Source organism: Terrapene carolina, unplaced genomic scaffold (assembly GCF_002925995.2).
Source record: "Terrapene carolina triunguis isolate 2854851 unplaced genomic scaffold, T_m_triunguis-2.0 Scaffold32356, whole genome shotgun sequence".
Lineage (NCBI taxonomy): Eukaryota > Metazoa > Chordata > Testudines > Emydidae > Terrapene > Terrapene triunguis.
This window is the reverse complement of record NW_020696707.1, coordinates 1-12,030: the sequence shown is the minus strand read 5'-3', so window position 1 is coordinate 12,030 and position 12,030 is coordinate 1. Positions and strand designations below refer to the sequence as shown.

General features: G+C 54.2%; 1 protein-coding gene across 1 annotated transcript; it reads right to left on the bottom strand.

The window, feature by feature from the left end:
* Positions 1–8,445: 8,445 nt before the first annotated feature.
* Positions 8,446–11,959, bottom strand: LOC112118038 (prostasin-like). Its single transcript, XM_024216239.3, has 6 exons — positions 11,881–11,959; positions 11,142–11,168; positions 10,825–10,969; positions 10,345–10,616; positions 9,004–9,176; positions 8,446–8,691 (listed from the first exon to the last, which is right to left on the bottom strand). The coding sequence occupies exons 1-6, from the start codon at positions 11,957–11,959 to the stop codon at positions 8,446–8,448; spliced, it is 942 nt and encodes a 313-aa protein (XP_024072007.1).
* Between the last annotated feature and the right edge of the window lie 71 nt (positions 11,960–12,030).

Genomic DNA, 12,030 nt, shown 5'->3' with positions numbered 1-12,030 from the left:
CCCCCCCCTTACCTGCTTCAGGCTTCCCGCAAATCAAATGTTCGCGGGAAGCAGGGGAGGGGGCGGAGTTGGGGCGGGGACTTTGGGGAAGGGGTGGAGTTGGGGCGGGGGCGGGGGCGGGGCTGGGGGCGGGGCCCCGTGGAGTGTCCTCCTTTTGGACACTCAAAATATGGTAACTCTAGCCATGGACACCATGGGACAGATGGCTTGGCCTGGCTACCTCCAGAAAAGGGACGATCCCAGGAAAACCTGGGCAGGTGGCCACCCGACTGGGGATAGCCCCCCAGGCCAGCCTGAGTCGCAGCCCTAATTTCTCCTCCCCACGGGAATGGCCTGGCTAGGACCAGATCTTGTGCTAAACCGTGCAGGCTGAAATGGGCCAACAGAACACGAGCATCCTGCCACCGGCTGGGCTGCGAATGGGCAGCTCTCACCATGCGGGGCAGGGAGAGGAGATGAGGGTCTGGGAGCTTTTGCTTTCACTTTCGTGGAAATCAGAGATTTAAACAGGAAAACGCTGGGCTCCGAGCTAGAGAACCACGGGACCGGAGACAAGGACTCAGAGGTGCCGTGGCTTCCTCAACATCAACACATGCAGCTGGGATCTGGCCAAAATCCGCCCCCACTCCAGTGGAGTGCCTCCAGCTGGGTTTATAACCCGCTGCCTCGACGCCAGAGACTGTTTGCTCTGCTGGCTGGAGGCCGAGCTGGGCTGTCCCGACCCAGGGCTCATAGGGGCTTCACTGAGTGGAAAAAGAACAAGTTCCCTGAGAGAGCTTGGAGCAGCCCTCGTTCATCTTATGCTGGTGTTCATTCTGAAACCTTCTTACACATGGTAGCCACCTATGATGTGGGGTGGAGACTAAGGGAAGAGCTATGGGACAGTGGGCGAGGCTTGCGTTTCAGCCCTATTTCTGTTCCCTGCACAGGTGCTCAGGAGAGTCAAGACCAGCCAGGAAAAGAGTCAGGGCTCCTGGGATCTATCCCCAGCTCTGGGAAGGGAATGGGGACTAGCTGGTTAGAACAGGGGGAGATGTGAGCCTTGTCCCATGTTAGCATGGCTCCCCTGCTGTGTGCACTGCAAAAAAATGGAGTCCACATGTGTGGAAGATCCCTCATATGAGACCAGAGGGTGGTATCTGCCACCCACTGCTTCACTGCATGAGAAACCCAGTTGGGGGGCCCAGGTTGCCCTTACATGGCTTGCAGTGACATCCGTCTGTGGCCTCAGCCCCCTCACTGACTTTCTGCTCTTGGTCAAGCCATCCCCATGGTGCTGTGCAGCTGTTCCCCTGCTGCCACAGCCCAGAGCTAGCTGCATCTCAGCCCTGGGAGAGCCATCCCCATGTGGTATCACTGTGCAGCTGTTCCCCAGGTGCTCCACCCAGAGCTGGCTGCATGTCAGTGCCGAGGGAGCCAGCCCATTGCAGCGTTGCTCTGTGGCTGTTCCTCATCTGCTCCGCTCCAGAGCTGGCTGCATTTTTGTCTATGATCACAGTCTATCTTCCCCCATTGCTCGGTGTTTTCTTTCTTGTCTCTCAGCTCTTTCCCTGTCTCTGCATAAACCTGGGAGAGTGCCAGCTCTCCAACCCCTCCCCACCCAGACCTCGTCCCTCGTGTGTCACATCATCATCCACCACAACTACACGAGAACACGTTCTGGAGTTCGTCTGTTTACCCCATCGTCCAGTCACTCCCGGGCCTTTCCTCAGTGCCAGGTTTCTCTGCGGGACCCTACTTGCTCCAACAGTCTCTGCTCTCCCAGAGCACCCCGCCGCCTCTGCAGCTTCCCGCTGCTTTTTATAGGAGAACAGCTGTGCCTCCTTCACAGCTAGGCATGGAAGGGTTCGATTATTATCGGTAAACCTCAATTTCACTGCACACACAAACATTTCCATAGAGGAGAATCAAACTTTACCAACCGGCAAAATCAGACAAATGCTGCGTGAGAACTTCGGTTGATTTCAGGCTGTTGACTTTGTATTTGGTACACGATGCAGACAGTTTGTACTTGAATAGTTATAAAGCTTCAGCATTGTGAATCTCAGCATCTAATGTCATTAATGTCAACAATAATTAATTATTATTAATTATTATTATTATATTATTATTAGCTGCCCCCCATTGGCTGAACCCCATAATTTCCCACAATTATTACAATTTAAATAGGTAAATATAGAAAAAATACTTAAAATATTAGCTGTGAAATTTATAAAAAATATAAAAATTTAATTCTACCAAGCCTACTTATACTCAAAATGGACTTTTAGCCATATTCTTGCTGACTCACACTATTTGCAGGGTTGTGGTAGCCATGTTGGTTCAAGGATAAGAGTGAGATAAGGTGAGTGAGGTAATATCTTTTATTGCACCAAGTTCTACTGGTGTGAGAGAGAGAGAGAGCCCTAAAGAAGAAGGCTGGTCTCTCTCACCAACAGAAGTTGGGCCAATAGAAGATATTCCCTCACCCACCTTGTCTCTCAGCTAAATTGATACAGTCAATTATCTAAGCCGTCATCTTGCCCTTCTCTCAGGACAGGCACCCCTGGCATTTATGCCTTCATTGACCTTTGGACCAACAGTTTTGGTTTCCTGAAGGTCATTAGCTGGGGGATAAAGCCAGCGTGGGAGGGATCGTGAAAAAAATAACGGTCCTCCACTAAATTTACTTTTTCACCCTTGGCGCTGCCTTGATTGGGAGCTACCCGCTGCTAAACTGATTCAGCATTTCAAATTTTCTGACCTGTAGAGAAGTCCCAGGAGAAAGGACAGCCTAAAACCACACACCATCTCAGCTCTGCCCATTGTCCCATGGTGACTCCTGGAATCACTGATCTCCCAGACAGACAAGCGAGATCCAGGAGTCAGGTGAACATTGAGGTTCACATGGAGACAATTTCTGGCTCTTGTGGTTCCAGAGCGAAGCTTGAAAATTGAACTGGGGCACAAACTAAAGACTCAGAAAACCAGAAATGCTTGAAGCTTCATTTTCCCCCCTTTCCATCGTCCATCTCCCCTGAAATTAGTGGGTTTCCTGCCAATGATGCTTAGAAGATTCGCAGAAATTTTGGAATGGCTTGGATGTGCTGTTCAAACAGAGAGAGACAGAGAAACACCATTGGGTTGAGTGTCAGGCCTCTGTCAGTTCAGCCAAAGACTGTGGTGGTAGGAGCAACAGATAGCCTTTACATAACCGTTGGTATAGGCTCCTGTTCTGGGGTCACAGGATGGGTGCTACACCCTGGCTTTGTTACAGACTTTTGGAGGAACAGCTGCAGTGCCCCCGACCCCAAAAGGGTCCCCCTTTTCCTTTGGCGTCAGCCACACGGTCACATTGTTCCATTGTCCATTGGACCCCAGCTGAGTTCACATGCTCCGCCTGCCAGGGATACCCAGGGCTCAGTGTCAGTTGTTCAGTCTTTGGGATTCCCGATGTCTTGGCCAAACCTCCATGGATCTGCACTTTTGGCAGCCTGGAGATCTTTTTGCAGGGGACCCTGAGCCCGGGGCTCTGTGCTGCAACCCCTAAAGCCGCTGCATTAATCCGGCCCTGGTTGTGGGTGGCCATGGATCCAGTGTCTCGGCTCTCTCCCTCTCCCCAGTTTCTCTCCCACCTCCCAAAACGCTGCAGGAGGTTCAGGCCCAGCTGATGGACACTGCAGCCTGCAACACCCTCTACAACATCGACCCAGACCTGAAGACCAGCAAAATCTCACCAACTTGTTGAAACACTTTGGAGTCAAAGCTTCGCCCATGATCTCTGTGTAACCCACCAGGTGAAGGATTCATTCCCTGGGACCCTGGCTACTGTCACAGACTCTGGATTTCTTAGGGGCCAGTTTGTGAAGGTGTCCATAGCGACCAGCCAACATTCTCCACTAGAGTCTGTCTGAGGCAAAGTCCAAACCACATCAGCAGCAATGTGTCCCGTTGGTGCCCTCACAAGTTACCGCCACGTCGGGGCTCTGCCTGTTTTAGGGGAGCTCTTTTTTGCAAGAAGCATCACATTCCATGCGTCCGTTTTCTACATCCACCCAGCAGAAATTCACCCTTCACCTGGCTGAGGTTTTACACTCTGAAATGTCCAGTCATTTTAAGATGATGGCATGACCCTTTTCCGTGTATCTGGTAGAAGCAGCTGATCCCTGGACTCATCCCTCACCACTTCACGTCTATCGCTAGATGGCAGCAGAGAGCTCCTTCCCCCAGCACGCTTCAGGACAAGGCCGATGAAAGATTTCCGGTGACACTTTTTTTCAGCTGAAAAATGGCAATTCTCTGAGCTGTCTCGGCCAGGGGGGGAAGTCCCACAAATTGCAAAAGGTTTTGACGATCTATTTTACCTCCATTTTATGAAAGAAAGAGCACCAGGAACTCTACACCCACCTCTTTCCCTCCCAGAGCTGGGGAGAGAACCCAGGAGTCCTGGCTCCCACCCCCCCTGCTCTAACCACTAGACCCCACTCCCCTCCCAGAGCTGGGGAGAGAACCCAGGCGTCCTGGCTCCCACCCCCCCTGCTCTAACCACTAGACCCCACTCCCCTCCCAGAGCTGTGGAGAGAACCCAGGCGTCCTGGCTCCCAGCCCCCACCCGCAGTGGCTATTAACAGCCTCCCCTCGGGCTACACCCCTCCCAGGCCCTGGGAGCCAGTCTCCTGCGGGGTCAGAGCCCGGCTGCTGGGCAGGAGGAAAGAGAAACCAGCGGAGGTTTTACTTTCGTTTCTGCCGGAGAAAATTCCGTGTAGACAGAGCGAGCTGGGGGCAGGTAACAGATGGTGGGGAGGGGGGAACTACCATCCCCCCGGGGGGGCAAGATCTCCCCCTCCAGTCGATTCCCCCCACCCAGGGTCAGATTTGTCCCCCTCCAGGCTCCGCCCCCCTTAGAAGTCTGTGGATCTCTCTAGATGGGATGATGCTTTGGTCCCGTCTCAGATTGTAACATGCACCAGCACCAGCAGCCAGGCCAGCTGGGAGCACCGCCCCTCCCACCCCCCTGGGCCAGCCCCACGTGAGCCCTGGGTCGGGACAGCTCGAAGATGGGGGGTGATTTGGGCCGGCCCCCGGCTGTGTGAGGACAGCAGGACAATGGAACGGACCGACTCCCAGGACGGCTTGGGAGGGGGTGGACGCTCCTTCACTGGAGGGTGTCAGAAAGAGGCTGTGTAACCATCTGTCCTGGGGGGTTGAGACACAACAAATCCTGCATCTCGGCAGGGGGTGGGACTAGATGACCCTTGGGGTCCCCCCATCCCTGTGGCTCTCTGCTGAGAAGCCCCCTGCACTTCTGATCCGGGGCCCTTGTCTCGCCTCCCCTCCACCACGAGGACCAGAGATTTGCAGTTAAATTGGCAGCAGAATGTTTACACCCGTTTCCCCATTTTGACCCCCGGGCGGTTTATCTGACGTCCGAGCTGTTTCCCTTTGGAGGAGAACTCGGCACTACGAACCCGGCCTGCTCCTTGCTGCAGTCCCCGTTCTGTGATATCTGGGATGCCGCCCGGGTCATGTCCGAAAGTTTAGACAAAAATGCATCGATTCTCAAGCCAGACGGGACCGTTGTGATCACCTCGCCTGAGCTCCTGCACTACCAGCCTTGGAAGGATTGGAGTTGTATCGGTAAATGTCGGTTTCATCGTAGCTGTTCGCAGTGTTAAAGCCGAGTTGGTCCCAGGGTATAAGAGATGAGGTGGGGGAGGGAATGTAATTTGTTGGAGTAGCTTCTGTTGGTGAGAGAGACAAGCTTCCGAGCTACACAGAGCTTCTCTTCTTCAAATCTTCTTCTGGTCTTCTTCAGCCCAGACCCGAACCAGAGCTTTGGGTAGGTCACAAGCTTGTCTCTTCCGCCAATGGAAGATGGTCTGATAAAAGAGATTGCCTCCCCCACCTTGATTTCACTGCACACACACAGCGACTGCTGCTTAAATATTCCCATCAGTAAGAATCGAAATGTGCAGACAGGCACAGTGAGAAAAAGACGTGTTGAGACCCCGTTAGACTTTGCTTTAAGGCTATTGACTTTGTACTTTTTTGATGAGGGATGTCGACATTTTGTATTTAAACAGTTCTAAAGCTTTAGCTTTTAGCATCCACTGTCATTATCTAATTATTGTCTGATCCCCACATTGTCTGACCCCCCCCCCTCCATAATTTCCCACAACTCTGAACATTTCAATCAATAAAACAATGTTTAAAAATGCCCAAATCCCACAATTTTGCACAGGGGCACCTGGGGACCCAGCCAGGGGCTGTGCCTGGACTCTGTTCAGCCACAGGAGGATTAAAGCCCATGGGGCCCGGTGTATTAAGACCCTCTGTGACGTTGTGCAGTCTATATGGTTTTATAAAAACTTGATAATATGTCAATATAATGTAACTGGGATAGTTTTAGAGAAAATACGGTAATAAGTGAATGTAACATAACTGGAATATGCTTCATGCAAAAGGTCTCTTGTAAGGTATCATTACAAAGCTTATAATCTACTGAGTGTGATCATCTGATTTGTATAAATGTACCACTCTTGTATCTAAAACTAGAAATATAAAATGTAACTCTGAGGGCCTATTGTAATTATGTAAAGTGTGGGCCATTAATGATGGTTTGGAATCTTGATGACTCCCATTGTCTGCAGATGGCTGTATTTACCTGTGAGTCTCCCTGTATATGTGTGTGCTGGCAAGTGGGCAATGAAGTCTTGCAGTGACATGTGATCATGTCACCTGAACTGGAATCCATCTTTAACCTGGTGCTTTTCCAGTGAGGGGGGGTGGAAACCCAGAGGGACAAAGGGTTCCCGCCTTATGCAAAAGATATATAAAGGGGTGGAAGAGAACAGAGGGATGGAGGAGCCATCATGAAGAATCCCCTAGCTATCACCTGAGCTGGAACAAGAGCTGTACCAGGGGAAAGAACTGTGCCCAGGCCTGGAAGGTGTCCAGTCTGAGAAAAACTTACTGAAGCATCTCTGAGGGTGAGATTATCTGTATTCAGTTTGATTAGACATAGATTTGCGCATTTTATTTTATTTTGCTTGTGACTTACTTTGTTCTGTCTGTTACTACTTGGAACCACTTAAATCCTACTGTCTGTATTTAATAAAATCACTTTTTATTTAGTAATTTACTCAGAGTATGTATTAATACCTGGGGGAGCAAACAGCTGTGCATATCTCTCTATCAGTGTTATAGAGGGCGAACAATTTATGAGTTTACTCTGCATAAGCTTTATGCAGGGTAAAACGGATTTATCTGGGTTTAGACCCCATTGGGAGTTGGGCATCTGAGTGCTAAAGACAAGCACACTCCTGTGAGCTGTTTTTAGGTAAACTTGCAGCTTTGGGACAAGTGATTCAGACCCTGGGTCTGTGTTGGAGCAGACGGGAGTGTCTGGCCCAGCAAGACAGGGTGCTGGAGTCCTGAGCTGGCAGGGAAAACAGAAGCAGGGGTAGTCTTTGCACATCGGGTAGCAGCTCCCAAGGGGGTTTCTGTGATCCAACCCGTCACACCCTCACACCGTAGCCTGGTGAGTGTCCAGCAGGGAAGCTCTACCGGGGCGGTGGGTGAGTGACAGTGGGCAGAGAACAAAGCCCGTCACGGTGACCAGCACTGTCTCGTTGTTCCCTGGTGTTTCCCCGTCTGTCTGTCTCCAGCTGGTATCTTTTGTCTTTGATTGTAAGGCCTGGGACTGTCTCATAACGTGTGTCTGGGCAGCATCTGGCAAGATGGGGCCCTGATCTGACTCAGGGTATGTGCAGCAGCTGGCACGATGGGGCACCGATCTCAGTCAAGGAGATCCATGCAGCACCTGGCGTGATGGGGTTCCCAGTTGGTAGGGAGGGTCTGCCCAGTATCCAGCGTGCCGGGAGCCCCATTCTCCTTTGGGGGGCATATATGCAGCGCCTGGTGCGATGGGGGCCCTGATCTCGGTTGGGTGGGTGTGTGGAGCGCCCAGCATGACAGGGGCCCTGATCTCAGTTGGGGGCATCTGTGCAGAGCCCAGTGCAATGAGAGGCCCCTAGGTTCTGATAACCTGTGCAGCCCGTGGGAGGCTGTTGCCATGGCAGGACTGGCCCTAGCGGGAGGTGGCACCAGCTGCTGCGGGGCAGGTCGCGGTTGCTGCAGGGAGGAGACAGAGTTTGCAAAGCCGATTTATTGATGATTTTCAGAGCACAAGTCATGGGATCAAAGTGGCTGCAGGGCCCGTCCCTGTCAGCTTCCCAGTCACCCCCAGGGGGTGCTGCAGAGCTGTAGGAAAGGCTGGATATAACCCCCCACCCTCTGCCCTCACCTTCCCCATAACACCCCTGTGCTTCCATCCACCAGCCTCTCCCAGCCGCGTCCCACAGACCCCAGCAACGCGGGGCCCACACCCGGTGTCAAGGGCGGGGGGTCTATGGACATCCTGAGGGGGGTCGGCCTGGCAGTGCCAGGGGCAGGTCCGTGCGTGGCTCACAGGGCTGTGAGGAGGAGCGAGGCGAGTATCAGCGCAGTTAGAGAAGCGACAGCAGAAGGGCCCACGCCGTTCACATGCCCCTGGATCCAGGTGTCATAGGCCGTCACCCGGGTGAAGACCCCAGGGAACGTGGGATGAGAACAGACAATTCCACTCACATTTCTGGTCATAAACCAGCTGACGACTCCAGCCAGGTACCAGGTGCCGTCCTGCTGACAGGCCAGAGGCCCCCCGGAGTCACCCTAGAGAGAGAAAAATGGGGGTCAGGGCCCCAATTCCCATCGCTGTCACCGTGAGAGCGAAGGCTGCATGAGGGTCACAGAACATACCCGGTGAGAGCAACAGGAGCAGCGACCTGTGTCAGAGGGCTTTGGGCATCACCTGGTACTATAGGGTCCTGATCTTGGCCAGGGTCTGTACAGCACCTGGCACACTTGGACTATGGTCTCAGTTGGGATCAGGGCAGCACCTGGCACGCTGGGGCCATGGTCTCAGTTGGGATGAAGGCAGCGGTGCTGTAATACACACAATCAGCAGGGAGGAAAGGCTCTCACATTGCAGAATCCCTTGTTGCTGTCCATGTACCCGGCGCAGATCATGTCGCCTTTGATTCTCTCTGGACCCAGAGGTGAGTGTGGAATCAGTGTGTTGTAACGATCGTTGCAGGTCGCTGTACTAATGATGGGAACCTTCAGCTCCTGCAGGGTCTGGGGTCGTGGGAGAGGCTCTGGAGGGGGAAAACCGGGGGGGGGGGGGGTATTCCACTAGCGTCCGGCGCTCCCAGCACCCAGCGCACTGGGGTCCGGACGACCCATTTGTGCTTGTGGGCATCTTCCCCTGTGCCTGTGCCATTCTGGAGACGAGTCTGGCTGCCAAGGCATATTTCTGCTTGTGTGACTATCTCCTATTATGGCCAAGTGCAGGCGTGTCCCTGTGTGCGTCAGTGCTGCACTGCAAGGAATACACACACACACAATCCCCTCCAGCTGGGAGCAGCGCTGTCCCCCCCACACACACACACGGCCCTGATCATCCGGGACCCCAGGCCTCTAACTCAGGAGCTCAATCGATTTAACTCAACAGAGAGAAGGTTAAGGGGTGACTTGAGCCCAGTGTGTGGGTATCTACAATGTGAAGAAGGGTTTAATAACAGGCTCTTCAGTCGAGCAGGGGAAGGTCGAACATGATCCAGTGGCTGGATCTTGAAGGCAGACAACTCAGACTGGAAATAAGATGTCAGTTTTTAACAGTGAGCAATTTGCCAAGGGTTCTCCATCATGGGCAATTTGTAAATCCAGATGGGACGGCCATCTAAGAGATCTCGTCTAATTCAAGCAGAAATTCATTCAGGGACGTTCTCTGGCTTGTGCTTTCCAGGAGGTCGGCCGAGATGATCACAGTATCCATGACCACCAGAGCCCTCCAGTCCATAGGAAGGTTCAGGGCAACTGCCCTGGGCCCCGCGCTTTGGGGAGCCCGGTGGGGCCCAGAGCGGTCCAGTGAGATTAGTGCGGGCCTGGCACCGGCAGCAGGGGTCGGGCCTGCCTTCCCGCACTCACTGGCAGTGGTGGGAAATGGAGCGACATGGCTGGGAGCCAGTGGTTCCACTCCTGCTTCTGGCACCAGGCCCCGTGCTAACTCTACGGACTGCGTTGCTCAGGGAAGGGGTTTGGGGGGGAAGGGGGGAATGGGGCTGGGGAAGGGGCAGAGCAGGGGTGGGGGCAAGGCCTGGGGTGGAGGGAGGTTGTCCCAGGCCCCACACCCCCCTAGGGATGGCCTTGATGACCACGGCTGCTCCCTGGTGCTGTCCAGATCCTAGATTTATGGCAACTGCTCTCCCCAACCCCATAACAATTATGGCCTCCCAGTGCCTCTCTGAGACCTCTGACACTTACTGGTCACTTCAACCCGTCCCCAACCAGTGACCGAACACATGTTCCCTACGGGGAACTGGCGGGAGGCCCCCGGCAGTGAGATGGGCCAGATGAACTGCGTGGATTCCACTGGCTTCTTCAGCCTCACCAAGGCGATGTCAGCAACGAAGCTCTTGTCATTGTAACTGAGGTGGGAGACGATCTCCTGCACCTCGGCCAGGACTGGTTTTGGGGAGAGAGGGAGGAGCTGGTGCGCTCCCAGCACTAACTGGTACTTGGAATAGGGCACGGAGCTGGAGGAGAGAAAAGGAAAAGGGGAAGACAGTGTGATACTGAGATGCAGCCACCTCTGGGGCGGGCACAGCAGCAGAACAGCTGCGCGGCACCATGGGGATGGCTTGAGCAGGAGGTCAATGAGGGGGCAGAGGCCACAAACAGATGTTGCTGCAAGCCAAATAAGAGGAACCTGCTCCTCCCCCCCACCCCGCCTGGGTTACTCACGGTTCGAAGCAGTGAGCAGCTGACACCACCCACTGGGCTGAGATGAGGGATCCTCCGCAGATGTGGGCTCCATTTACTTGCACACTGACCTGCCAGGGCCATCGACCCTCCTGTGCATCCTGCCCCCCTATGATACGGCTGAACACTGCACAAAACAGGGGTGCCATGTTAACATGGGACAAAGTGCACATCTTCCACCCAGAGCCAGGGATAGAACCCAGGAGTCCTGGGTCCCACCCACATCCGCACCCGTAACCCACTAGACCCCACTCCCCTCACAGAGCAGGCGATAGAACCCAGGAGTCCAGACTCTTTACCTGGCTGGTCTTGACTCTCCTCTGCACCTGCGGAGGAAATGGAAATGTTGGAGAGACATTACAGAGTCAGGGCCATTGGGGGAGGAGTAAGATTAGGGTCCGATTGGGGAGGGTGGAAAGCAGGGAAAAGAGCTGGAATTAAACCCCCATCCACTGTCCCATAGCTCCTTCCATAATCTACAGACTCTGCCTCAAATCATAGGTGGCTACTATGCATCAGTAAGTTTCAGAGTGAACGTTGACATGAGATGAAAGGGGGCTGCTCCCAGCTCTCTCAGGGCCACATGTCCTCCCTCCACCCTGCAAAGCCCAAGGGCGGGAGAGGATTTGGGTGCAGAAGCTGAGAGGGTGCTGGGGCCATGGCTCCTGTGGGAGTGAGTCAGAGGGGCTGGAGGGGTCATGCCAGCCCTGGGGGGGGTGTCTCAGATGTGGGCTTAGGATCCCTTCATTCACAGCGGGGCCTGGGGACCGGCGCATCATTTCTGCCCCTCAGTGCACAGAACCTGTTTTGCCATGTCCCCACCCACCCTTGAACCCAGGACCTGGGAAAGAGACAGAGCCAGTCCACTGGGGCAGGATCTTCCCCCTCAGTCGATTCCACCCCCAGGGGGGCAGGATTGTCTCATCCAGTCGATTCCTCCCCTCAGATCTATTCCCCTCCCCCCCAGGCTGCAGGGTCGTCCCCTCTGGTCTGTTCCCCGCGGCTGTGCATCGCTCTGGCTCCCTTGGTTCCTCTTACCCTGCGCTGAGGACGGCAGCACGAGCAGTACCAGCAGCAGGAGCAGCGCGGCCAGCTGGGAGCAGAACCCCCCCATCATCCTGCCCCACAGAAGCTCTGGGTCGGGACGGCCCAGCTCAGCCTCCAGCCAGCAGAGCAGACAGCCCCTGG

Coding starts and splice junctions, on each gene's coding strand:
- LOC112118038 (XM_024216239.3), bottom strand. CDS start 11,959: ATGATGGGGGGGTTCTGCTCCCAGCTGGCCGCGCTGCTCCTGCTGCTG. Junction 10,970..11,141: donor GGAGAGTCAAGACCAGCCAG/GTAAAGAGTCTG, acceptor TGTTTTGTGCAG/TGTTCAGCCGTATCATAGGG. Junction 9,177..10,344: donor GGGACGGGTTGAAGTGACCA/GTAAGTGTCAGA, acceptor TTCCCCCTCCAG/AGCCTCTCCCACGACCCCAG.